Raw genomic sequence first — 25,283 nt, forward strand, 5'->3', positions numbered from 1 at the left:
ATTAGCTGTTATCAACAATGCTGGCAGTCCTGGGGCACCGAGAGCCAGCAGCCAAGATTGGACCCATGCTACCGGCAGCTGCACGGACCCCGACCGAGATGGGGGCCCCTTGGTGCTGGGGGGTGAACGGACCACGACCATATTGTGGCTCTTCACGTCCATTGATTTCAATAGATCTGAGCCCAAGTGACTTTCCGAAAGCTACAAGGGGAATCTGTGGCAAAGCCAGGAAACAAACACAGATCTCCTGAGTTCCAGCGCAGCCTCGGGCACCTGCCCCTTGGCCCTCATGCCCTGGCAGTCTCCGGCATTCCTCCCCTCCCCTCCCCTCCCCTCCCCTCTCCTCCCTTTGAGTGGAAAGTGTAAGGTGAGCACTGAGCTGGACTCGTCCTTCCTGGGTGTAAGTAATGCTCGGCCGGCGGAAAGAGATCAGGTGAGCTGGGATTCGCCTGCCAGTCCCGCTGACAGCGTCTGGTGTCACGGTACAGGTCCTGTATCCTGGCAGCGAGCTCGCTGCTCCCCAGTCCGGCTGAACACCCCTGTGACCACCAGCTTCCCCAGCCTCTGGCTTCTGGGGGCTCCTGCCCTGCATAAGAACACAGAGAAATGGCTTTGTCCCGCTGGTGCTTCTGGCTGCTGCTGCTGCTGCAACCTCTGCCCCAGGCGGGTGAGTGTGGGTACAGGGGATCGGGGGCATCGGCATGTAAAGCGTCTCTTCCTGGGTACATTCCTGAGAGGCAGCGTCTCAGCGTCACAAGGGAACCAGGGGACAGCAGGGAGCAGAAAGCCAGGCTGCTGAGGTGGCAGGGCCTCACTAGCCTCACATCCCGTCCCTGACTGGGGCCAAGTGCTGGAAACCCTGTCCCAGGACAGTTCCAAGTCAAAGCCCTCCCAGCCCCCTCGGGCCGAGCTTGGGTGGCTAGCCGGAGCCCCCCCATTCCCCAATGGCCGCACTGCTATTTTTAGCATGCTAGCTCCAGCAGAGGCAGCGTAAGTCTGTCTGCCCAGGCAGACGTGCCCTAGTGTCTCCCAGCAGGATAGCTCCTGATAACAGGAAGATGTTGCTTGCCTGGGCCAATCAGTGATATCCTGTGGCAGTGAGTCCCACAGATGAACTATGTGGCATGAAAAGGTATTTCCTTGGATCAGATATGAACGCGCCACCTGTCGGTGTTGCTGGTGCATTACAAGAGGGTGGCTAGTAACGCCGTGGGCAGCTCTCTGGGAGTGGCGTGTGCCTGGCTACAGCAATGACCAGTTTCTAGTGCCACAGGGATGTGAACGTGCAAAGGTGGGTGCAGAGAGCCCAGGCACTGTCACGGCAGCAGGCCCCAGGCACAGGTGGGCCCAGTGATTCCTGGACAGCCAGGTCTGGAGAGGCGCCGAGCTGGGCACGGGGAGCTGCAGGGGCTCAGCCCGTCTCGGAGAACCGGGGAAGGCGTGAGGCAGGTGTCGCCCATTGGTAGGGCTGGATGAGTGCCAAGTCCTGGCCCTGCACACGCTGGAGAGGGAGGGGAGCGCCCCTCACTCAGCCAGCTGCTGGGGGAGGTCCTGCCTTTGGAGCCCTGAAGGGCACCGTGCGCTTGGCAGAGAGCGGAGAGACACCGGCCCTGCCCCAGCGGGCTCCCAGGTGCCCAGGCGGGGGGCCCGAGCCAAGATTGCCGGTGGGCAGCCATGGAGGCCCGTGTGCTGCACCTGATTGGCTGGGAATTGCTGCTTGTTCACCAGCTGCAGGGTGATGTGGACCCACAGTCACTGGGCAGGGAGATGGGATCCTTGACTGGTATGGGGTGACCCTTGTTCTCAGTCTGGGGCCCTGCTCCATGCTGTTTCAGCCGGCTTGGCTTCCCCTGCAGGAGCAGCCCCGGAAGGGCACAGGGTCCCGGTCCGAGACCTCATCTCCTTCCTGATGTTGGAGGGCGGGCAGCGGTCTGGTGGCTCTGTCCTGTCCAGCTTCCCAGCAGGCCTGAGACGGCAGGAGGACGTGAAGTCTCTGGTGAGGAGCGTGCTGGTGGGGCTGGAGTCCCTGGGGATCCTGCCTACAGTCGGGAATTCCCCCCTCCGGGCCCTGTGGCAGAGCCGTGGTAGCAGGAGCCAGATTTCTGGCTTTCTGTACAACATCTCCATGCACCTCGAGAAGCAGAAGCTGGACGAGCTCGGGGGCACGCCCTGGGGGAGCCTGCTGCAGCACCTCCTCTCTCAGCCCTCCCCGACCCCTGCTCTGCAGCTGAGGGATGTCCTGATCTCGCTGAGGGGCAGCCGTGACTGGGACATGCTCTTGAGCCTCATCCACAGCCTGCTGAGCCTCTTCAGCAGAGACCAGACCCTGCTCCTCTTCCTGCAGCAGAACTGGGCGCGGCTTAGCAGCCTGGGGGAGGCTCTGGCCCAGGCGCTGCTCACTGGGGTGCTGGGCCAGGGCAGCCCTGGCTTGCAGGGCACCGACTGCACCCTGACAGGCCGTGGGAACTGCAGCTCCAGCACAGACTGGATGTCGCAGCTGCTCAAGCTCTTTGCGGGCACCAGCTGGAAGCCAAGGGTCCGTCTGCAGCCTGCAGGCCCCGTCCTGGCTCCTGAACACTTGAAACCCTTCCACGTGCTGCCCGGGGCCATCCGAGAGCTGGACCCCAATGCCGGCAGCCTCCTGCAGATCCCCCGGCCCAGGCAGCCAGGGCTGGACTCTGAGGGGGGCTCTGCAGACACCCTCTGGGGGGCCCTGGAGGAGGCCAAGCAGCGTCTCCTGCGGAGGATGGGCCGATCGCTCTACACCAGCTTCCGGAGGAAGGTCTCGCGTGTGACGGGTCTGCTGGTGGACGAGGTCTCGGTGGCCCTCGGCGTCCCTCAGTCGGATCGAGAGGGGAAGTGCACTGTAGGTGAGTCGTTCCTTCCCAGGACTCGTGGGGCACTGAGGCCCCAGGCCCGGGCTGCACAGCCTGACTCCAGACGCTCACTCACTCCTTCCCTTCTCCTTTTTCAGGGACCCTGCAGCAGCTCCTGCTGTGGTGAGTCATGGGCGCGGGCCGGCGCGTGGCCAGCAGTCAGACCCACGGGCTCCCAGCACTTCTAGATGGAAAGCCCCTGCTCATGCCGGGCTCCACACAGGGTCACCCCAGTCCTAGGCTCAGGGACTCCCGGGATTTCAGCAAAGACGCCTCGGCCGTAACCTTCCTCTGGCCCTGCCCTAGCTCCAGAGCCGACTGCTCGTCCGCCTGGGGAGAGTTGCTGGAGTAGCTCTCGGAAGGGGGCCTGGCTGGGCCGGGACAGAGGAGTGCTAGCTGCTGGGTCCACCTTGGGTTCATGAGCTCTGTGGCTGCGTCCCTGGCCTCTTGGGGGGAGGACAGGAAGAGACATCCCTTTCCTTCCCTATGGACGGGGGCTGCAAAGACAAGAGGGAGCTGTGCTAGTTGCGGGGCTGGGATATCGCAGGGCACATGGCAGCCGTGGCTGTGACACCCCCTAACAATCAGGCTGTGTATGGAGCTGGTTCCCCCACAGGTGCTGACACTCCCCCCCCCCCCTCCCCCATGGCCTTGCGTTGGGACAGGCTGCGTTGCCTGGGAGAGGAGGGGGCTCTCCTGGCCCGGAGGGACTGGGGTCAGGTGGGGAAGTTGTGGGACTCCATGTGAGAGGGGCCAGGTGAACGCTGAGTGCTGCACAGAGGAGGAGGATCCCCCGCTGGGGGTGGGGGCCGTTTATGCCGTGGGCGAGGAGGTGCGTGGCTAGGGGGTGGCTGAGGGGTATGTGGTGAGGCAGGGCCCGAGTGTGGGGGATGTGGTGGGAGGACTGAGACGGCAGAGTGTGTCCCTGGGCCCTGGCCTGTGGAGTGTGGATTGCAAGGCCAGAGGGTTTGGGGTGAGGGCGAGCATGCGGGATTTCCCCAGCCCATGCAGATGGGCTCCAGGGAGAGGGTGATGGACCAGCTCCTCTGTCTGCTGCTAACAGGGGCATCAGGCACAACATCAGCTGGAACGCCCGGACGCTGGGGTTCAGGTCTAGGACCTTCCCATCTCCTCCGCCAATCCTGAGCTGCATGCAGCCTGCTCGCAAGCCCCCCCAAGCCACAAAGAGGGCATCTGGAGATGCCTGGGGTGCGCCCTGGCCCTCAGCCGAGGTTCTGGAGTCTGCCTGCAATGACACTATCCCAGGCCTGCCTGGCATCTCCAACTTCACTGTGTATCTTTACTGCAGCCTATTCAATGGCTCAGACAGCTCCAGCCAGCCTCCTTCGGACCTGGGGGCCGCATGCTCCAGCTCTGCCTGGTATTTCTCCTCCGCCAGCGGGGACTCCATGTGGGTGAGGACATGCAGGGAGTACTTCCCTGGCCAGTTCAACACCACGGTCTGCAGCAATGCCTCCCTGCTGCAGCTGCCCAGTCCCAACCAGCCTCTGATGGAGCAGTTGTGTGCCAACCTCTCCCTGCCCCCCAAAGGTGCCAGCTGTCCGGAGGGGCTGCCCGGGGCCCCCTGGAGCCAGGAGGATTTCTGGAGCTGCTTTCTGGAAAACCAGACTCTCTGGACTCAGGGGCTGTGCACCAATGAGAGCCTGCAGGCGGTGCCCGCGGATAGCAGCGCCTGGATCTCCAGACTCTGCCACGGCCGCCAGCTCCAGACAAAGACCCTGAACTCCTCGCTGCTCGGGAACTCTGATCCCTGCAATTTCCATGCCTGGAGCCTCCAGGCGCTCAGGAACGCTAGCCTGATGGAGCAGTGCCGGGGGGTGAACCCTACTAGCTTCCAGGAGCTGGTGTGTGAGAATTCCTCCCTCCTCCAGTCTTTGGTGTCTTCCCACCCCTGGCTCATGGATCACTGCCTGGACTCCCTGCAGAATGGGCAGTGCTTCCTGCAGCGCCTCCTGGACATCCTGCCTATTTCCTCTCACGTGGACGCATCTCGGCTCTGCCGGGACCCTGCGTCCTACCTGCTGGGGCTGGTGTCCCAGCTCACGCACTGTGAGGAGGAGACTTCCCGCTGGATCCTCAGCATGAACTATCTCCTGCGGCTGCTGGACTTCACCCTGCCCTCCTCCGAGCTGGATGAGGTGGGGCAGGCAGCCAGGGACCAGCTGAGTGAGGCCATCCTGCTCTCCAGCCTCCTGGACAACGGCTCCTTCTGGGCCTCGCTGAAGGTGAACTCCTCCCTGAGCATCCTGCAGGCCGTGCGCCAGTACCTGAGGCAGGAGCATGACGCCTCCTTCAAGAAAGAGCTGCTGAGCTGCTTCAGTGTGAGTGGTGCCATTCCCTGCCTCTGAGCGAGTGAGCAGGCTCCTGCTCCCAGCCCGCCTCAGCACCTGGGTTCGCTGCACAAGCCATGCTGGGGCTAAGCTCCAACCCTTTGTGCACCCCCGAGGTGTGGGATCGCTCATGGCTGCAAACCCTGACACAGCCGCTTGTGTGCACTTGTTTGTGCATGTGCCATGGGGCCAGCGCTCCATGCCAGTCAGATCCCAAACTGCCCTTGTCATCAGCTCTGTATGACGACCACAACCCCCCAGTGGAGAGCAGGCCCCCCAGCACGGGATGCTGCACAGACACCATGTCATCAGCCCTGGGAGGCCGGAAACCCTGAGTCAGGCCCTAAACATCACGAGATTTGACAAGAGAATGAATTTTGTCTGCTGCTCGGCCGCCTGCTTTCAGGGCTGTTCTGGGGCTTGTTTTCAAGGCTCCCTCTGCAGCCACGTGCTTGGTTCACAATGAAAGCTGAGCTTCTCACGGGGCCCGACACCAGGCGCACGAGGGCTTGCAGCCCAGCAGTGGCGGGAACAGACCTGCAGTCTCCGGAGTCCTAGCCCATACTCCCCTCCAGTACAAATCCTAGACCCACAGGGACCAGCAGCCCATCTAGTCTAACCCCTACCAAAGTGCAGGAGTTGTGGCAGAACCACCCAAGGCAGATGCCATGTGCAGGGCAGGTGTGTGTCCTCGGGCATGCCGAGGGCAGAGGTGTCTGGCATGGAAGGCAGACCTGCCGGGAGAGCAGGAGACCAAGCGCTTTGAGCAGCTGCAAACCGAGGTCTCTGTGAATCGCTGCTGAGCCCAGAACCCCCTTGAAGCCCCAGGAGAACGGCTGGCCACTCAGCTAGCACAGCACACATTCCAGCACCGGAGCCAGCAGGGCCAGCGTGCTGCAGCGACTAGTGCTCCTTCATAGGGGTCGTTCCTGGGAGCCCGTGGACTAGGTTTAGGGTGACCAGATGTCCTGATTTGAGAGGGACAGTCCCGATTGTTGGGTCTTTTCCTTATATAGGCTCCTATTACCCCCACCCCCGTCCCGATTTTTCACACTTGCTGTCTGGTCACCCTAACTAGGTTCCATGCCCTGTGGGGAGGGAGTGGCCCGTCTGCCTGTAGCCACTTGCGGAGCTCTGTGGCTCCACAGACCCCCTGAGAGAGCTGCTGACCTAGTCGTGCCCTGGGGCGAGGGCTGTCAGCAAGCCCCTGTTCAGCTCTGGCTGCGAGCTGCCCTGTTTGTGCTGCTCCCCAGCATCGACCATGGGGGGCTTAATGGGGAATTTAACAGCTAGCTGAGCAATTGCATAGGCCCTACAGACCTCCCCTGAGATTCTGGGTCCCATCAGGCTGGGCACCGTCGGGCAGCACCAGGCCCGGGGGCCTTTGGTTAACACAGTTTCTTGCTGGTTTCACGGAGGCCCACTGCCTGGAGCACAGGCCCAGCTGCTGCCTTGGCGTTCCCCTGCCCCGTTCGCACCAGGCAGCCCAGTGGCTTCTGCGCTGTGGGAAAGGGTGAGGCCCTGCACAGCCAGGGGCCCAGATGATCCATCTCTGGAATAAGAGCTCCTGTGGGTCTGCTGGAATCCAGGACTGTCCTGGGGCCAGGAGAGTGACAGAGAGAAAGAGCCCAGACCTCTGGAGAAGTCCCGCCTCTGGCCCTGGCAACAGCACCCCAGTGGCAAACGCAGCTTATTCCCCTTCCCGGGGGATCGGAGGGTAGCCGCAGGCGTGCTGGGGATCGAGGGGTGCCTGGGGGATGGGCCAGCGGAGGGTCCCTTGCTGAGAGCTCTCCTGCTCTCTCTGGCAGCCTGTGCTCTGGGATCTGATCCAAAGAGAAGAGGGTGCCCCGGCGCTGGAAGTCCTTGTGCAGGTACTGACCCCGCTCAGCAGGGCCTGGGGGCTGTTCCCACTCCCTCCCCGCGGCCCCAGATTCCATAGGTGCCCCCGTGGGGGGCGGGTGCCCCGTATTCCAGTAAGACACTTCCACCTTCCCGCAGCCCATGCACCCTGCCCTGGCACCAGCTCTTGTGTTTGATGGGGACTCCAGCCTAGCTGGGCTTGCTGGGCCCTGCCCTGGCTACGCAGCTCCGTGGGCCCCGCCGTGACGCACTGTCCTTCCCCACAGGAATACCTGCAGATGCCGCAGGACAATTTCCAGCAGCTGCTGCTGTCGGCGGATAGCGAGGCAGTGCAGCGCTTCCTGTCCCTGCTGCACCGCTCCTGGCCCCGGCTGCAGGTGGGCAGCATGCACCAGCGGGAGGGGGTAGGTCGCTGGCGGGGGGTCGCTGGTGCCTTAGCGATGAGGATGCATTGTGGCCACTGGCCCGCGTTAGGGTGTCTCCTCGCATGGGCATGGGGGCAGCTGGCCCCCAAGGGCTGGGGTCCTGCCACCGTGCGGGGAGCCCTAACCCGCTGCTCCGGCAGGTTCCCATGTCGGATGGGCAAGCGCTGCAGTCTCTCACCTCGCGGCTGATGGGCCGGTTCCCTCAGCTCACTCCGCAGCTCTTTGTTGACCTATCGCAGTTCATGCCGTTCATGGCCGTGTCCGACATCATGAGAGTCCCGCCTGCCCTGCTGGCCAATGAGAGCGTGTGAGTGAGGCCCTGGAACGTGCCCCCATAACACCCCCTGCCTCAGCCCTAGCCCCGCCTCACCCCAAACTGCCCCCCCACTCTGAGCCCCTTACACCTGGTAATGCCACTCCCACGCTGAGCCCCAGTGCCCCGCATGCCCCATAACCGGCTCCCCAGTGCCCCGCATGACCTGTAGTGTGCCCCGGTCCCCTCACACACCCACCAGATCAGCCCCCAGCTCTGAGCCCCCTGCACCTGGTCTCACAGCCCCAGCTCTGAGCCCCCTGCACCTGGTCTCACAGCCCCTGCTCTGAGCCCCCTGCACCGGGTCACACAGCCCCTGCTCTGACCCCCAGCTCTCCCAGGGCCTGCCTTGCAGAGGCCGTGCTGTCCAGTCCAGCGTGGGGGTGCCCCAGGGCTGAGGAGCGGGTACTGGGGGAGGGGAGCCAAGCTAGCTTGGCGCCGGGCGGGCGGAGCTCAGTGGGGCTCTCTAGGCCATGCCAGCTCTAACGTGCCACCCCCTCCAGCTTAGCTGCTCTGCGGCATCACAGCGCCCACATGAAGCTGGTGCAGAAAAGCGCCTTTGCCAAGCTGCTGCTGCAGGCTCAGCTCCTCGGGGATGTGCCCACATGGCGCCCAGGCTTCCTCCGCACCATCCAGCCGCTGCTGCCTCACCTACCGCTTCGCCGCTTTGTGCAGCTCACGCCTCAGCAGGTGGGGATGCAGCGCCAGCCAGCCAGAGGGCCCAGCGCTGTCAGGGCTACGGCCCCATGGCAGTCACCGCTCGTGGGGGGCGGATCCCATGTCCGTTCTGTCCTGGGGCCGGTGGCTCTGTCGCACGGGGCCATCTCTGCGTCATTCCCTAGCTCCCAGGCTCAGTCCCGGTGTTCCCTCATCCCCAGGCCTCAGGAGCCTCCCCTCCAGGCCCTGCCCCCCATGGGCTGGGACCCCCCCACACCCCTGGGAGCTGAGTGTTGCGGAGGATTTGCTGGTGTTGCCCCTCGAGTGCACTAGACCTGTCTCTGTGGCACAGATCCAGGGGCTGGCAGACGGTTGGCAGGAGGTCCGGCTGGGGCTGGCCCAGGGGCGCCATGTGGCACACAGCTTGATAAACGTGAGCCGTGGGGCTGGTGACGAGCAGGTGCACAGGTGAGAGGAGCCCGTGGGGGGTTTGGGGGGTTGTCGTAGCTGCAGGGCCCGTGGGGGGGGGGGGGTTGTGTCGTGGCTGCAGGGCCCGTGGAGGGGGGGGTTGTGTCATGGCTGCAGGGCCCGTGGGGGGTCAGGGTGGTGCCATTCCTTGGGGCAGGCTAACTCTGGGGGGCCCAGGCTCCTGCCCCCCATTAAGGAACTTTTCTTCTCTCTCCAGGCTGGGGGCCCTTGCTTGCTATCTGAGCCCTGAAGAGCTGCAGGTCCTGGCCCCGCTGCGCGACCCCTTGGGGCCGGTGGAGCAGAGCTTGCTGGCGTGTGCTGCCAACGGAGTGCTGAGCCAGCACGGACGGGTGAGCCGAGCCGCTGCGGGGGCTCCTGTGTGCGCGCCAGCAACACGGCTGTCCTGCCCTGAGCTGGGGGGCCAGTGGGACGTAGGCCCAGGCCTGGCCTCCCTCCAGGAGGGAACAAAAGCCCCTTGGAAGCCAGCCTCGGGGCAGAGCGACTGCTGAGTGGCGAGGCAGAGAAGTCCTCAGGGCCAGGGCCGGGCTCTGCATACCATCCTGCCGGGGGGCCGTAGAGTGCAGGGCTTGGCTCGGGGGGCTGTTGGGGTGACGGGAGAGTGGCCAGGGCCCGTGTTGGTTGGCTCTTGCTCCGAGCTGCAGGGGAACGTGGCTGACAGGTGAGCCACTGGCCGAGCTGGCTCTGCTTGCAGGGGGCGTCTGGCCCATCACAGCGCTGGGTGCCAGGTGCAGCTGTGTGGGGTGTGGGTGCAGCAGCTCCTGGGCAGACGCAGCCTGTGGGAATGCAGGGCCAAGGCTGTCTTGGGAATATTCCTCCCGCCTTCCTCCAGCTGATCCCATGGCTCCAGCCCCTGCCCAGCGGGAACCTCCCTTCAGCCTGGGGAAAGCCCAGCCTGGCCCTGCTCTCCCCTCCTGCTTGCAGGTCGCCTATGCGCTGGCGGATTTGTTGCGCTCTGCTAGCCTGGCTACTGTCGGGCCGCAGGAGCTGCGTGCCTGGCGAGGCATCGTTCCGGAGCTGGGGGTGAGGTTCCTGCAGCGCCTGTCAGCCACGCAGGTCAGGGCTCTCCTTCCAGAGCTGCAGGATGCACACCTGACACCTGCCCAGGTGAGTACCCAGCCTGCTCGCCCTCCCTGAGCCCCAGCGCCCCCTGCGGTCTCTCATACCTGGAGCCGCACTTGGGCAGCAGGCCACACCATGTGGCAGGGACGTGGTGAGGCAGGCACGTCTGGCACACACTGCTGGGTGCTGGAGGCCCTGTGTGGGGAAGGAGGGTGACCAGCCCAGCCCAGCCCAGCCCAGCCACCTGGAGCCTTCGTGGGCTTGCCAAGGTGCTCCATGTGCCAGGGCATCCCGGGAGCTCACTGTGTGCAGGGCACACACTACCTTGTACAGGCCACTCTGCCCACGGACAGCTGGACGTCAACCCCCACCCTGGCAAAGATCAGGGAGCTGCGTGCTCGGGCAGAGCCACAGGATCGGTGCTACACCCCAAAGGGGCACACTCGTCCTTCAGGGTCGGCCGTGCAGCCTCCCTGCCTCCAGAGGCTGAACCTCTGGGGCTCCAGCCCTCCAGCTTCACAGCGGGAGCTCTGCCCAGCGAGTCCAACTGCGACAGCCTGGCAGAGACTCGCCCACTCTGCAGGGACTAAGCACCTCGCCCAGCGGCTGCAGGGACACGCTGTGAAAACAGGCGGGTTTATAGTCACCTGGACATGCCTAGGGAGGCCTTCGGGCAGCAGAGAAACGAAGGTCCATGCTGGTCAGCCCAGAGCACTTCACCAGCCCCGCTGCCGTGAAGCCCAGTTCAGGCTCGGTCTGTCTCTCTCAGGCCTGGCCTGTGCTAGAAAATCAGGTTGGTTTAACTGCATCAGTCAAGGGTGTGAAAAGTCCAGCTGACCTGGGTCCCAGTGTAGACAGTGCCTCTGGGGAGGTGGATTCCTAGCCGAGGGAGAACCCCCCACCATTGGGTCGGCAGTGTCTGCACCGAAGCACTGCAGGGGCACAGCTGGATGGCTGGAGTGTTGGAAGCAGAGACAAGCGCTCGGTCTGAGCTCCTTCGTCAGGTCCCTGGTGAGAGCCCCGACTCCCTCCGGCAGCCAGCTCCTGTCCTCATGCCTTCCCCGGCCTTCAGGCTTGCGCTGGCGCTTTGCGGGGAACTCCAGCTCCCTTGGGGTCCATGCCAGTGACCTGGCGATTGGGTTTCCTTGGAGACGAGGTGGGGCTCAGCCAGCGAGGTGACATTCATACCCTGTCTCCCAGCCTGCCCTGAGAGCAGACAGCCCCCGCCGCCCCGTAGCCATGTAAAATACAGGGGAAACCGAGGCACATATCGGATTCAAGACAGTATTACAGAAAATTCCCACGTTGTCACACGTGCCAATGGCCCTGCCAAGCCACCCAATGATGCACCTTGGGCAGCCACATACAGACTCTGATGCCCCTGCAAGCTGCCCCTGGCCTGGCCCGCAGCCCCAGGCTAGGGTGCCGGCTCCCAGCTCTTCACAGTGTCATCTTCTCTTCCAGGCGTCTGTGCTGCTCACGCAGGCTGTCCGGACCGAGAATGTGAGTGTGGGCTCTCCCCAGACCAGCCGCCCCGACTCCCCTGCAGTGCTCTGCAGGGTGGGAGCAGGCCCAGTGCCCGTAGCCCGAGATGTGGTGCTCCCCTCTCTCATGCCCTGTTAAAATTTCCCTCTGCTTTGGTAGTGGCCTTCCACCCCTAGGCCCCCCCACTGCCCCTCTCAGGCCCCCCCCAGCCCTCCCTGCTCTGGGCACAGCCCCCTATGCCCCGCCCCAGTCCTCCCTGCTTTGGGCACAGCCCCCTATGCCCCCCCAGCCCTCCCTGCTCTGGGCACAGCCCCATATGCCCCCCCCAGTCCTCCCTGCTCTGGGCACAGCCCCATATGCCCTCCCTGCTCTGGGCACAGCCCCCTATGCCCCGCCCCAGTCCTCCCTGCTCTGGGCACAGCCCCCTATGCCCCCCCCCAGCCCTCCCTGCTCTGGGCACAGCCCCCTATGCCCCCCCCCAGCCCTCCCTGCTCTGGGCACAGCCCCATATGCCCCCCCCCCAGCCCTCCCTGCTCTGTGCACAGCCCCCTATGCCCTGCCCCAGTCCTCCCTGCTGTGGGCACAACCCCCTTGCCCCCCTGGGCCCACCCTCTCCTGGCTCTGGGATGGGCCCCCCCCAGCCTCACCCCTCCCTACTCCGAATCTCCTCCTCTGTTTGCCTGGCAGGTGACGGAGGGTGTGGCGAGCAGCCTGTGCCCCCTGCTGCCAGGCCTTGGGCCCGAGTCCCTCCAGGCCATTCCCACTCCCACCCTGGTCCAGGCCTGCGAATGCCTGGCCACCGCTCTGCCTCTGCTCTCGGCCCCGCAGAAGGCAGCCCTGCTGCAGGTACCGGGTGGGCTGGGGGCTGGAGGGGACGCTGAGGGTCTGGGGACGTTGGGCTGGGGGCAGAGGTCAGGGCACTGGAGGTGCAGAGTGGGCAGGACCTGGGGGGTATCGAGGGGGTTGCACGGACAGCAGTGCCGAGCCCAGCTCCGTATGCTGCAGGACCTGGCTCTCGCTCTGCCCGCCAGGCCCATGGGGCCGTGTTCTCCTGTGTCACAGGCTCTGTCTCCCTCGCAGCGGCTCAGCCGTGAGCAGCAGGCCCGGAGCATCTGGCCAGACTGCCTCTTGCCCTTTGTGCCCCTCAAACTCCTGCACCTGGACGCAGCGACTCTGCTGGGGCAGAGCGGCCGGTTCTGGGAGCTGCCCTGGTCCCAGCAGCAGGTAACACGCTGTCGCCAGGTTGGGAGGGAGAAACCGAGCTCCCAGGGCAGAGCCGGGCAGAGGGCTCTGGGCTGCTGTGCCTGGCTGACCCCTCCCCTCCCTGCTTCTCCACAGGCCCAGTTCCTCTGGAGGAAGGTTGAAGCGGGCACCAATGTGAGCCAGGAAACGATTCGGTGAGGCACCGTGGCAGGGCCTAGCCCAAGCGTCTGGCCCCGCTGGGGCTGGCTCTGCTCGAGGGGGGTGGAGGACGTGGTGCTGTCTAACGCTGTCCCCTTGGCAGGGCGCTGGGGACGCTGGCGACTGGCATGGGCTGTGCCAGCCTGCAGCAGTTCAGTCGGAGGGCGGATTTCCTGGGGGTTCTCCGGGTTCTCTATGCGTGTCCCAGCAGCCTGCCTGGGAGCCTGGTAAGGAACAAGTCGCTCACTGTGACTCTGGCCTGGAGATCTGGTGCCCCCTGCACTGTCCTGGCACCCCCAGCCCCGCTCTGAGCCATGCGTGGTGGACCCCTACCCTGCCCGGGTCCAGGCGAGGCTGTGTCTCCCCTTTGCCTGGCCTCACTTTGTGTCCTCAGAGGCGGTGTGTCTGGGAGGAAATCCGCAGCCGGCCGGGACTCTCCGGGGAGGAGCTGGTGTGGCTGGGACCAAAGTTCCTCATGGATTTACCGTAGGTTGTCCTGCCAATGCACGTGCCTGCTGCCGTGGGGCAGGGAGAGCGGGCTGTGTCACTCCGGCACTGAGCTGGTCGTGGATCCCCTTCCCCTCCCACCTGGGTACCCCCCCACACACCTCACCTGGATACCCCTCCCTGCTCTCACCAGTACCCCCGTCAGCCATGCATGGATACCCCCTGCACTGGGACCCCTGCTTGGTGTCACAGAGCTGATTGGCTACCACCACACTGCTGTGAGCTGGGGAGTCCGAACCTGCAGGGTCCACCCCTGCCCCAATCTTAGAGTCCCCAGGCAGACTCTGGGGTGCAGACCGGCGGTCTGGCCAGGTGCCTGCTCCCATGGGTGCAGCGCTGGCTGCAGACCCCTGCCTGAGGTCGCCCCAGAGGGTGGCCTGGTGAGGACCGGGGAGCTCCCGGCAGTCTGAGCACAGAGACACACGGACATAGAGCCCAACACATCTCTGCTCTTGGTGCTCGGTTCCCAGGGGGGAGCTTGACCCCAGGGCCACTGAGTCTGAGCCATCAGAGTAGGGCAGTGGGTCTCAAACTTTTGTACTGGCGACCCCTTTCACATCACAAGCCTCTGAGTGCGACCCCCCCCCTAATAAATTAACACACACTGTTTTTGTACTGGCGACCCCTTTCACATCACAAGCCTCTGAGTGCGACCCCCCCCTAATAAATTAACACACACTGTTTTTGTACTGGCGACCCCTTTCACATCACAAGCCTCTGAGTGCGACCCCCCCCCTAATAAATTAACACACACTGTTTAATATATTAAACTCCATTATAAGTGCTGGAGGCAAGCGGGGTTTGGGGTGGAGGTTGACAGCTCGCGACCCCCCATGTAATGACCTTGTGACCCCCTGAGAGGTCCTTACCCCCAGTTTGAGAACCCCTGGAGTAGGGTGACCAGATGTCCTGTTTTTAAAGGGACAGTCCTGTTTTTTGGCGCCTATTACCCCCCACCCCCATCCCATTTTTTCAGTTTGTCACGGAGTGGGGGGGAGTCAGGGCCCTGCACCCCTCTTCCTGCGATTCACCGGGACTCTCAGCCAGCCAGTAACACAGAAGGTTTATTAGATGACAGGAACACAGTCCCAAGCAGAGCATGTAGGTACAACCAGGACCCCTCAATCAAGTCCTTCTGGGGGGGGTTAGGGAGCTTAGACCCCAGCTTTGGGGTTCCCTGCGTTGCACCACCCAGCCCAAAACTGAAACCAAAACCTCCTCCAGCAGCTCGCTCCCCCCTCCCCCCTGCTCCTCCTCTCCTTTGTCCAGAAGGTGTCACTTCTCCCACCCCCCTCCTGGCTCAGGTTACAGCTCAGGGATCTTCCTTCAAGGGAAGTCCCCCATCGCCAGTGTAACCCCCCCTGCAACATTCCCAGGTCGAATCCGCCCGCTCCCTGCTCCGTCACACAGCTGCCATCTGGTAACCCGACATCAGAGCCAAGAATGCGAGTCCCAGCGCTCAGAGGGGCTCGACAGTGGCTCTGCCTGGGCACCCCAGACCCTGGGGGCTGGACTCCGGTTAGGTCCGGGAGGCCGGGTCCCTTCGCAGCAGCCTGGTGGGAGCCGAGAAGGGGAATGTGACAGACCCCACTGAGGGGTGGGGCCCGTCGGCTCTGTGCTAAGGTAGCCCCACCCTTGGCCCTGCTAGTCGGGCATGGCAGGGCAGAGGACTTTAAAAGGGGGAGGCTACAGTCAGCAAGGGGGACGCCCTGAGATGGGAAGGGCTGGAGTGGCTCCTGAAGCAGCAGGAGGAGCCCCCACACCAGAGACACGTCCGTGTGTGTCCCCCCGTCCCCCCCCCCCCCCGCGCCCCAATGAGAAGTCCAGCGAACCCAGGGGGCAAACCCGGGAGGGCATGACTGGCAGTGACCTGGCCAGAAGGACTTCAGGAAAGCTGCCCCCCAGGTACCCCTGAGGTTAGACGGTACCATGCTGGTGGCTCCGTCTCCAGAGGGAGGAGACAGCTCACTGGCCCTGGGCGCCATATCCCTCGCCTTCCTGGTGCTGAGGGCCCGAGGGCAAAGGCCAGGCACAGCCGGGAGCCGGCTTCCCCCCAGCTGCCGGCTCAGCCAGTGTAGACCCAGAGCCCGTGGGGAGCAGTCCCCACAGGACTCTTGCCCCAGACCTGTGGGTGCATTTCCTGGGTGCTGCTGGGCCCTGCCCCACCCCACCCTGGACCCTGCACTTTTGTGTCCCGGCCCCTACCCTCCACCCCTTGCCTGGCTCTGCCCCACTCTATCCTAGGTCCCACCCCATCCCAACCTGAGTCCTGCCCTGCTGTATCCTTGGCCCTTTCCCTCGCCCGGCTCTGCCCTGGCCCGTCATGGGCCCTGCCCCCCCACCCGCCCCTGCCCCCTCCCAGGCCCTGCCAGCCGCGCTGAGGTGTCTCTGACTCTTTCAGGGCGAAGCTTGTGGACAAACTGCCCAACGACTCGGTCAGGCTGATTCTGGACTATGTGAGCAGCCACCCCCAGAGCCTGCTGCTGCTGCCGCCCCACCGCCGGGCTGCCCTGGCCCACAGGGCCCTGCGCCTCCTGGTAAGGAGGGGAGGGGTTCGTGGTGGGCAGCTGCAGGGAGGGCAGAGCTGGGCCTCACCCACTCCGCTCCCTCTCCTGCCAGCGAGCGCCGGCCGAGACCGAGATCCCAGGCGAGGTGCTGGACCTTCTGGGCCCGCTGCTGGGGTTCCTGGGCCAGGAGGCTGCTGCCCACATCCAGCCCGAGAGCCTGCTGCTGCGCCTGGAGGAGCTGCAAGGGGCCTGCCTGGCGGAGGGGTTTGCTGAGGAGCTGGGGAGGTTGCTGCTGACAGAGCGGGTGCTAGGGTAAGGCGGGCCCCAGCCCTGCACAGCCGGCTTCGGCGCCACTCGCTGCCTCTTCCTGCCTCACCCTGCTTTTCCCTCGCAGCCCGCCGCAGTGCTGGAGCCTCCTGGACGTGCAGCAGCTGGGACGCCTGGTGTTCCTGCTACCGGTGGAGAGCATCCGGCTCATCCCGAGGGTGAGACCAGGGTCCCCACGCCGGCCGCGTCCCGTCCCTCCGCCCCGTCGCCCTGTCCACCCGTCCCTCCATTCCTCCCACCCCTTGTCCCTCTGCCTATCCCTCCGTTCCTCCAGCGTCCCTCCGCCCTGTCCACCCATCCCTCCGCCCTGTCCCTCCGCCCCGTCGCCCTGTCCACCCGTCCCTCCATTCCTCCCACCCCTTGTCCCTTTGCCTGTCCCTCTGCCCGTCCCTCCGTTCCTCCAGCGCCCCGTCGCCCTGCCCGTCTGTCCACCCGTCCCTCCAGTCCTCCCATGCCTCATCCTCTGCCTGTCCCTCTGCCCGTCCCTCCAGCACCCCGTCGCCCTACCCGTCCCTCCGCCCTGTCCCTCCACCCTGTCGCCCTGTCCGCCTGTCCCTCCATTCCTCCCACCCCTTGTCCCTCTGCCCGTCCCTCCGTTCCTCCAGCGCCCCCATCGCCCTGCCTCATCCCTCCGCCCCGTCTCTGCACCCTGTCCCGTGCCTCAGCCCACGCCCCGACCCCTCCTCCCGTCGCCCTGCCCGTCCCTCCGTTCCTCCCACACTTCGTCCCTCCACCCGTCCTGGGTCTTGTCGCCCTGCCTGTGCTTCAACTTGTTGTCCCATCACCCTGTCCCTCCGCCCATCCCACACCGGCTGCACCCCTTCCCTTTGCGTGTCCTACACTGACCAGGCTGGCCCCTGCCCTGCCCCTCCACCCCCCACGTGTCTTGTGCTGGGGCCCACCCCTCTCTGTCCTGGGCCCCTCGTGCCAGCTGTGCTGTGCCCCGCCCCCCCATGCCGTGCCGTGTCCCACCCTCCCCTTCACCTACACGTCCTGTGCCCCCCGTGTGCCCCACACTAACCAGGCCTTGTTCAGGTGGGTGCTGGTGGCAAGCTCCATGCTCAGCCCTGCTCACTCTTGTGTCTCCCAGGAGGTGCGGAGCAGAGACACCCTGGAGCAGCTGCTGCAGAGCCAGCGGGAGTGGGAGCAGAGCGAGCCAGGCCGGCTGTGCCAACCCCCTGGTGCCCAGGGACGGGTGAGGAGCCGGAAGGAGGCACTGGTGGCCTGGCTGGTGAGGAGCAGCCCAGTTGGGGCACAAGGTGAGACTGCGGGTCACACTGCCCCACCTGCACTGCCGGTGCTCGGCCCATCACCCCCTCCCCCAGCACAGCACAGCACCATCACCTTTCCCGCCCCCCGGGCAGCCCACCCCAGGGGATGCCATCTCCCTGTGTCCTTCCCCTTCGGGGCAGCCCCCCATCTTACCTCAGCGCAGTGCCATCTCCGTGTGTCCTCCCCACCCAGGGGCAGGCTCCACTGATGCCAGACACACAAGCTCCCCTGCCCTGCAGTGTCTCTGGGGGATGGGGTGGGCAGGGCAGAGCTCGGTGACTAGGGTGACCAGATGTCCCAATTTTATAGGGACAGTCCCGATTTTGGGGGCTTTTTTTTTATATGGGCACTTATTACCCCCCGCCCCGTCCCGATTTTTCACACTTGCTATTTGGTCATCCTATCGGTGACACCACCCTGGCCGGGGTCGCTCACGCTCTGTTCTTGGCAGATCCAGTTCCCAGCTGCGCTGACATGCGAGCCACCTACCCTGCGGCCTGGAGCGCGGCACAGATCGCCAGCATGGCCCCCTCCCACTTCGAGGGCTGCCTGGGTCTCATCAGTCAGGACCCTGCACTCTCGCCCGAGCAGCTCCGCGCCGCTCTGAGCAAAGCCAAGCAGGTGGGAGACAAGCCGGTGAGCTGGAAAGGGCGTGCAGCCGTGGGGAACTGGTGTGGCTAGAGCCCCGGCTGAAGCCGCTGGGGCCAGGGGCAGGCAGAGCTGGCATGGCTAGGTCCCAGATGGCATTGGTACCCACCAAAGGGTGTGAGTGGGGCATGGAATGGGAGATGGGCGGGTTCTAAGCTCACTGAGACAGGGAAGAGGGTGGGGAGAGCGGTGCTCATCAAGTGGGGGAGGGGGGATCCAGGCTCACTCAGTGGGGCAGCCAGCAGTGCTCAGTGCTGTGCTTGTGGGGGGAGCTGCTCTTGCTGGGGGGCTGTGTCAAATGTGAGAATTTTGGTAATATGTTTATGATTCCTGTGTGCCTCAGTTTCCCTCTGTGCTTTGCATTGCTAGATACAGAGCGAAGGGTTAGAAAGCTGCTCTTGAAGCAGGACATGAGCCGTCGGGGTCAGTCTAGCTGTCTAGGGTGAGATGAGTGCAGAGCCAGCGCTGGGCGTAAGCCCACTAAGCAATTGCTTAGGCCTCTGAGCAGCTCCAGGGTACCCCCATTCGCTTTGTATGAGAAGAACTTGTCTGTTGGGGGGGGGAGGGGATATTCCTGTGCAGGGCCCCGATGGGCTGCCCCGGCTCTCCATGGGCCGTTACAGAGGATCTGGAGGGACAATGGGAAGCCCAAGGGTTGTTTCGCCACTAACAATGTGAGCTCTGCAGGACTCTGGCCATGGACAGAGACCTGCCGGGGCTGGGATCAGAACCAGCCTCTGGGGAGACACAGGAGCTGCCTTGGGACTGAAACAACAGGGCAGGGAGGGAGAGGGGAACCAGGAGCAGCCTGGCTCAGGGAGCCTGGCTTGGCCAGGCTGGATAATGGCTGAACCCCGGTGGCTCTGTGCTGCCCGAAGGCCTTCCCAGGCCGTGCGCAGGAACTAACACACCTGCTCTGGCTGGACAAGGCTGCCTGCCGGCGGGGCGCTGCCGGGCATCGCTCGCCCACAGAGCACAGCCCGGCCCAGCAGGCTCAGCTGGACTGGCAGGGCAGAGCTCCCGGGGAGACGCTACAGGGCTGCGGCCCAGAGGCTCGGGCTCGGAGGTGGGGGGGCGCATGCCCTGCCCTGAAGGACGGGCGGGACCCCGCGGGGTCTGGGACACTGAAGGGCTCCTCCGGGGGAGGTTTAAGAGCTGGGGCATAGGAGAGCCTGGGATGGTGTGCTGTGAGGAGCCGTGCTTCGGGGGGGGGGGGGGGGGTGGAAGCTGTGCTGGGGGAGGTGTGATCACAGGGGGAGGGGGGAGCCGTGCTGGGGGGGTGCTGTGCTCACAGGGGGAGGGGGGAGCCGTGCTGTGAGGAGCCGTGCTTCGGGGGGGGAGGGGGGGAAGCTGTGCTGGGGGAGGTGTGATCACAGGGGGAGGGGGGAGCTGTGCCCATCAGGGGGAGGGGGAGCCATGCTCATGGGGGGGGGAAGCTATGCTGGGGGGGGTGCCCATCAGGGGGAGGGGGTGTGTGTGCTCACAGGGGGAGGGGGGAGCCGTGCTGGGGGGGCGCCGTGCTCACAGGGGGAGGGGGGAGCCGTGCTGGGGGGGTGCCGTGCTCACAGGGGGAGGGGGGAGCCGTGCTGGGGGGGCACCATTTTTGCAACGTCCTGTCCTTCGTGCTGTGCAGCTGTTTGGAACGGCCCAGCCCCTGCAGCCGGTTCACGTCCTGCAGCTGGGCCTACTGGCCACCCAGCTGAGCGAGCAGGAGCTGCAGGAGCTGGAGCTCTCCAACTGGGGGGCCCTCTCTGTCCTGGGGGTCCTGGAAGGCTGGACAGCAAGACAGGTAAGGCCTCATTCAGTGCCCCTGGGCCATGGCCAGGAGCCCAACCCTCCTGGGCCCCAAAAGCCCCTGGGCCCGCCTCCCAGCCCCCGGCTCATGGGGATTGGGCTGGGGCCCAGCCCTGCTGCCTGCTGAATGTGGGTCTGTCACGGAGTGTGGGGGAGACCAGGCCCTGCACCCCCGGCTTCCTGCGATTCACCAGGACTCTCAGCCAGCCAGTAAAACAGAAGGTTTATTTCGACGACAGGAACGCAGTCCAAAACAGGTCTTGCTGGTACAGACAACAGCCCCCCCCTTTAGTTAGGTCCATCTGGGGGCCCAGGGAGGCCCCAGCCCCGTCAGGAAGCCCAAGCCCCATCGGGGCACCCCACTCCATTTTCCAGCCAGCTCCAAACCTGATCATGCCCTTCAGCCCCCCCCCCCCCTTTCTGGCCTTTTCCCGGCTCCTCCCCCAGCCTTCGTGTCCTTTGTCCAGTTCCCCGGGGCAGAGGTGTCACCTGGCCTCCAACCCCCCTCCTGGGTTCTCAGGTTACATGCTCCGGTCTCCTCCCTTCCCCAATGCAGGCAGCCCCAGCAAAACTCCCCTGCAACCTTCCCAGGTCAATACTCCCCAGTCAGCATTCAAAGACCACATCAAGAACATTCCCACTTCGTCACCGGGTCTGGCTGGGGTGAGGGGGCTGCCCTGGGCTACGCTGACGGGGGCCGCTCTCCCCCCAGATGCGAGCCATGGTCTCCAGCTTTCTGCGCCAGAGTGGGGTGAGTGTGCAGGGCCTGGCACTCCCAGAGCTGGCTGCCCTCGGGCACCTCCTGTGCGGTCTCCGTGCCGACGAGATGCGGATGCTGAACAGCCAGGAGTTCAGGTCTGGGACTGGGGGCGCAGCCACGGGGAGGGAGTGTGTGGGGGGGCCCTTTGGGAGCTGGGGTTCAGAGAGTCCCAGTTTACAGGTGTTAATGCCGCTCTGAGTCCAGCAGCCAGAGAGCGAGAGGCAATTGGGAGTTGCCCAGCAGTGGGGTGTGAGATGTGTGTGCTGGTCCAGGGGAGCAGTGTTGGCCCTGGGGGGCATTTGTGGGGCGGTGTCTGGGTGCCATCGGTGTTGGGGGTGGCGGCTGTGACTCTGGGGGATGGGTCTGACGTGGGCTGTGCTCCCTTCTCCCACAGCCAGGCTGCCCCCTTTGTGGGCTCCCTGAGGCTTGGCTGCTCTGAGAGGCAGCTGGAGACACTGGCTGAGCTGCTGACATCCCGCTTGGCGTTCGGCCCCGTTAGCAGCTGGGGCCCCGAAATCTTCACTGAGATCGGAACACTGGCAGGTGAGGGGGGCCGGGTGGAGCGGGGCAACGGGACCCTGGGGAAGGTGGTGGGAGGCAGGGACTGTGGGGTAACTGGGCAGCCGAGGAGAGTGTGGCCATGGGCCTTCTGCTCTGAACCGCCTGGCCAGTGCCCTGCAACTCCTAGCGTCCCCTGTGTGTAGGAGGTGCATGACAGACCAGACCCACGGCCCATCCAGCCTGGAACCCCTGAACCCCCTGCATCAGCTCAGACTCACAGCCCCATCTGGCCTGGAACCCCTGGGCCCCCTGCATCAGCTCAGACCCACGGCCCCACCCGGCCTGGAACCCCTGAACCCCCTGCATCAGCTCTGACCCACGGCCCATCCAGCCTGGAACCCCTGGGCCCCCTGCATCAGCTCAGACCCATGGCCCCACCCGGCCTGGAACCTCTGAACCCCCTGCATCAGCTCAGACCCACGGCCCCATCCGGCCTGGAGCCCCTGCATCAGTTCAGACCCACGGCCCATCCAGCCTTGTACGTCCCCCACCACGTTGGACCAGGCCCCTGGGTCCATCCAGCTCAGTAGAACTCCGCTCCCCTCCCCTCAGGAGTCCCACATCCCAAGGCCAGAGGGGACCGTTGTGCCCATCTAGTCCAACCCCCTGCCTAGCACATGCCAGAGCCCAGCCCCACAATGACCCTAGAGCAGAAACCCCCAATCAGGATGTGAGCCTGGCCAAGGGGAGGGGGGAGCTGTGCTGGGGGGAGAGACTCCCCCTGGCCCTTGGGTAGTGGTGCCAGTGATTAATGATGCACTGGGAAATATTTAGGCCTTATTTCCAGCCTGACTTTATCCAGCTCCAGCTGCCAGACCAGAAGGCTGATCCCAGCTATGTCAGTGCCCCCGTGAGGGCTTCCCTGGAGGCGGATGGGGAGGGGACATTTGCCCTGGGTCCCCTGTTTGACAGGGCCCCCAAACCTGGTGACATTATGACCTGGTGCACGGGGATGCAGCACCATTGAGGTTTGGCCTGGTGGCCCTGCTCTCGTCATGATGGACGGGTGGCCAGGCCAATCACAAGTGGTGCTGCGAACGTCTGCCCCGGGTCGCAACACCTGCAGGGGGGGTGCTGGGCCCAGCTCTGCAGGTGAGTGCAGGCCAGGCCCCCTTTCAGACCCACCTCCCAGCACGCTCTCCAGGGCTCCCCTCAGGGGTGGTAGGTTTGAGGGGGGGAAGCTCAGTTTCAGGTTTTGCCCTGGGCCCCCCAAAACCTCTGTGCAGCCCTGATCACCACCACCGCACTGGACCAGACCGCGGGGCCCACCTAGCCCAGTCCCGCCTGAGCCGGTCTCTGGTGCACGGTTCCCTCCGGGGCTGGGCAGCTGGGCGGGGGAGAGCAGGGGAAGAGCCCGGGGTGGTAACCAGCCCTGCTCTGTGTCCCTCCCCAGCTGGGCTCCAGGACATCGTCCTGTCCTCGCTCATCCCCGAGCAAATCCGGGCACTGACCCCGCTGGCCATCGCGGGGATCCCAGCACCCAAATTCACCGTGAGTTGCAGCCCTGCTTGTGCCCACAAAACCCCGTCTTCCTGCACCGGCATGGGGCGGGGCCCTAGCTCCAGTGTAACGAACCACGAATCGAATTCTGACTGGGGACAAAGGGGTCGAGTCTAAGGAGGTGGGGGCTGGGATCTCTGCCATGGGCCGAGCTCGGGGGGAGCAGGGGGCTGGGACCCCCCGGTGGGCAGAATTTGGGGGGGGGCAAGGAGTTGGGGTGGGCCGAGCTTGGGGGGACAGGGGGCTGGGACAGGGGGCTGGGACCCCCCGGTGGGCAGAATTTGGGGGGGCAAGGAGTTGGGATCCCCCCGTGGGCCGAGCTCAGGGGAGCAGGGGGCTGGGACCCCCCCGGTGGGCAGAATTTGGGGGGGGGCAAGGAGTTGGGACTCCCCTCCCCGTGGGCCGAGCTCAGGGGGGACAGGGGGCTGGGACCCCCCCGGTGGGCAGAATTTGGGGGGGCAAGGAGTTGGGATCCCCCCGTGGGCCGAGCTCAGGGGAGCAGGGGGCTGGGACCCCCCCGGTGGGCAGAATTTGGGGGGGCTGGGACCCCCCGGTGGGCAGAATTTGGGGGGGCAAGGAGTTGGGATCCCCCCGTGGGCCGAGCTCAGGGGAGCAGGGGGCTGGGGGGACAGGGGGCTGGGACCCCCCCGGTGGGCAGAATTTGGGGGGGCAAGGAGTTGGGATCCCCCGTGGGCCGAGCTCAGGGGAGCAGGGGGCTGGGACCCCCCGGGAGCAGAGCCAGGGTGCTGTGGGGTTTGCTCTGTGGCAGCTCTGCTGGCTCAGGTGTTCGGTGCTGTGATGCTGCTGCTCCCCCGCAGGTGGTTTTCAGCCCAGCCCACCTGCTGGGCTTCACCAGCGCCCAGGCCTCAGCCGTGACCCCCCAGCAGCGCGCGCTGCTCAGCGCCGAGCAGAGCCAAGCAGTGGCCAGTGCCCAGCACGAGGGGGAGGTCGCCCAGGATGGCAGGGGTGAGAGTTCAGCTCCTCGCACACCCTGCCCCCAACAGCTTCTCTTGCATGTTCCCGGCCAAGCCCCACATGCTACTGCTGCCCCCCCTCTGGCGAGCTCTCCTGTGACAGCCGGGCCCCACCTGCCCTGGGGCTGGGCAGCAGGACACACTGGCTCTGCCTTGTGTATTCTGTGATTGCAGGGCCGGGGCATTGCCCTGGGATTCACCCCTTGCCACAGGATTGGGCCCAGCTTCTCATCCTTGCTGAAGAGTCAATTCTGGAGCCTCCGGGCCCACCCCACAGAACCTGGCATCAGCCCTCATGTGTGTGGTCGTGTCTGCGTGTGCCTGTGGGGGCCGGGCGTGCAGTCGTGTCTGCGTGTGCCCAGGGGGCCGGGTGTGCAGTCGTGTCTGCGTGTGCCTGTGGGGCTGGGCGTGCCCGTGGGCTGTGCATGCGGTCGTGTCTGCGTGTGCCCGGGGGGCTGGGCGTGCCCAGGGGGCTGGGTGTGCATCGTGTCTGCGTGTGCCTGGGGGGGCTGGGCGTGCAGTCGTGTCTGCGTGTGCCCAGGGGACTGGGCATCCTTGCTGAAGAGTCAACTCTGGAGCCTCCGGGCCCACCCCACAGAACCTGGCATCAGCCCCCATGTGTGTGGTCATGTCTGCGTGTGCCTGTGGGGGCCGGGCGTGCAGTCGTGTCTGCGTGTGCCCAGGGGGCCGGACGTGCAGTCGTGTCTGCGTGTGCCCATGGGGCTGGGCGTGCCCGTGGGCTGCGCATGCGGTCGTGTCTGCGTGTGCCCGGGGGGCTGGGCGTGCCCAGGGGGCTGGGTGTGCATCGTGTCTGCGTGTGCCTGGGTGGGCTGGGCGTGCCTGGGGGGGCTGGGCGTACCCGGGGGGCTGGGTGTGCATCGTGTCTGCATGTGCCTGGGGGGGCTGGGCGTACCCGGGGGCTGGGTGTGCAGTCGTGTCTGCGTGTGCCCGGGGGACTGGGCGTGCCCGTGGGCTGCACATGCGGTCATGTCTGCGTGTGCTGGGGGGGCTGGGCATGCAGTCGTGTCTGCGTGTGCCTGGGGGGGCTGGGCGTGCAGTCGTGTCTGCGTGTGCCTGGGGGGCTGGGCGTGCAGTCGTGTCTGCGTGTGCCCGGGGGACTGGGCATGCACGCATGGGCAGGCCGGGCGTTTCCATGACCACAGACTAAGGACGTGTGCAGTGGTGTTGGGGCTGTGGCAGCACAATGCCCGGGGCTCTGGGAGGAGGCAGCTGCGCAGTAACGTTCCTTTTCCTCCTGCAGGCAGGAATCACGCCCGGTGCCATCCTGGCCCCAGTGCCCTGGCACTGCTCTGTCTGATGTACAGCTTTGGGTGAGAGCCGCTGGGGCCTGTGTTTGTAATAAACCTTTCAGCCTGCTGCCAGCTTGCTCGCTGGTCCTGCCACGGGCGCCGCCACTGCTGCCTGGGCTGGGAGGCGGCGGCCCCTGGAGCTCCACTGTGGGCACTGGGCCCAGCAGTCGCTTTAGAGCCTCTTCTCTCTTGGGCCCATTCGCCTGA

The 25,283-nt window shown here is 65.2% G+C and overlaps 1 protein-coding gene across 1 annotated transcript; it reads left to right on the forward strand.

Moving 5' to 3' along the window:
* The first annotated feature begins 606 nt into the window (after window positions 1-606).
* On the forward strand, window positions 607-25,084 carry STRC (stereocilin). Its single transcript, XM_065412736.1, has 29 exons — window positions 607-667; window positions 1,857-2,870; window positions 2,975-2,999; window positions 3,940-5,218; window positions 7,036-7,098; window positions 7,354-7,464; window positions 7,653-7,819; window positions 8,329-8,515; window positions 8,835-8,950; window positions 9,168-9,300; window positions 9,893-10,075; window positions 11,495-11,533; window positions 12,203-12,361; window positions 12,596-12,739; window positions 12,854-12,912; window positions 13,020-13,143; window positions 13,311-13,402; window positions 15,825-15,960; window positions 16,043-16,242; window positions 16,325-16,415; window positions 17,348-17,516; window positions 17,981-18,150; window positions 19,811-19,966; window positions 20,684-20,826; window positions 21,126-21,274; window positions 22,686-22,783; window positions 23,611-23,758; window positions 24,308-24,501; window positions 25,028-25,084. The coding sequence occupies exons 1-29, from the start codon at window positions 607-609 to the stop codon at window positions 25,082-25,084; spliced, it is 5,667 nt and encodes a 1,888-aa protein (XP_065268808.1).
* Window positions 25,085-25,283: the final 199 nt, after the last annotated feature.

Source organism: Emys orbicularis, chromosome 10 (assembly GCF_028017835.1).
Source record: "Emys orbicularis isolate rEmyOrb1 chromosome 10, rEmyOrb1.hap1, whole genome shotgun sequence".
In the NCBI taxonomy this organism is placed as follows: Eukaryota; Metazoa; Chordata; order Testudines; family Emydidae; genus Emys; species Emys orbicularis.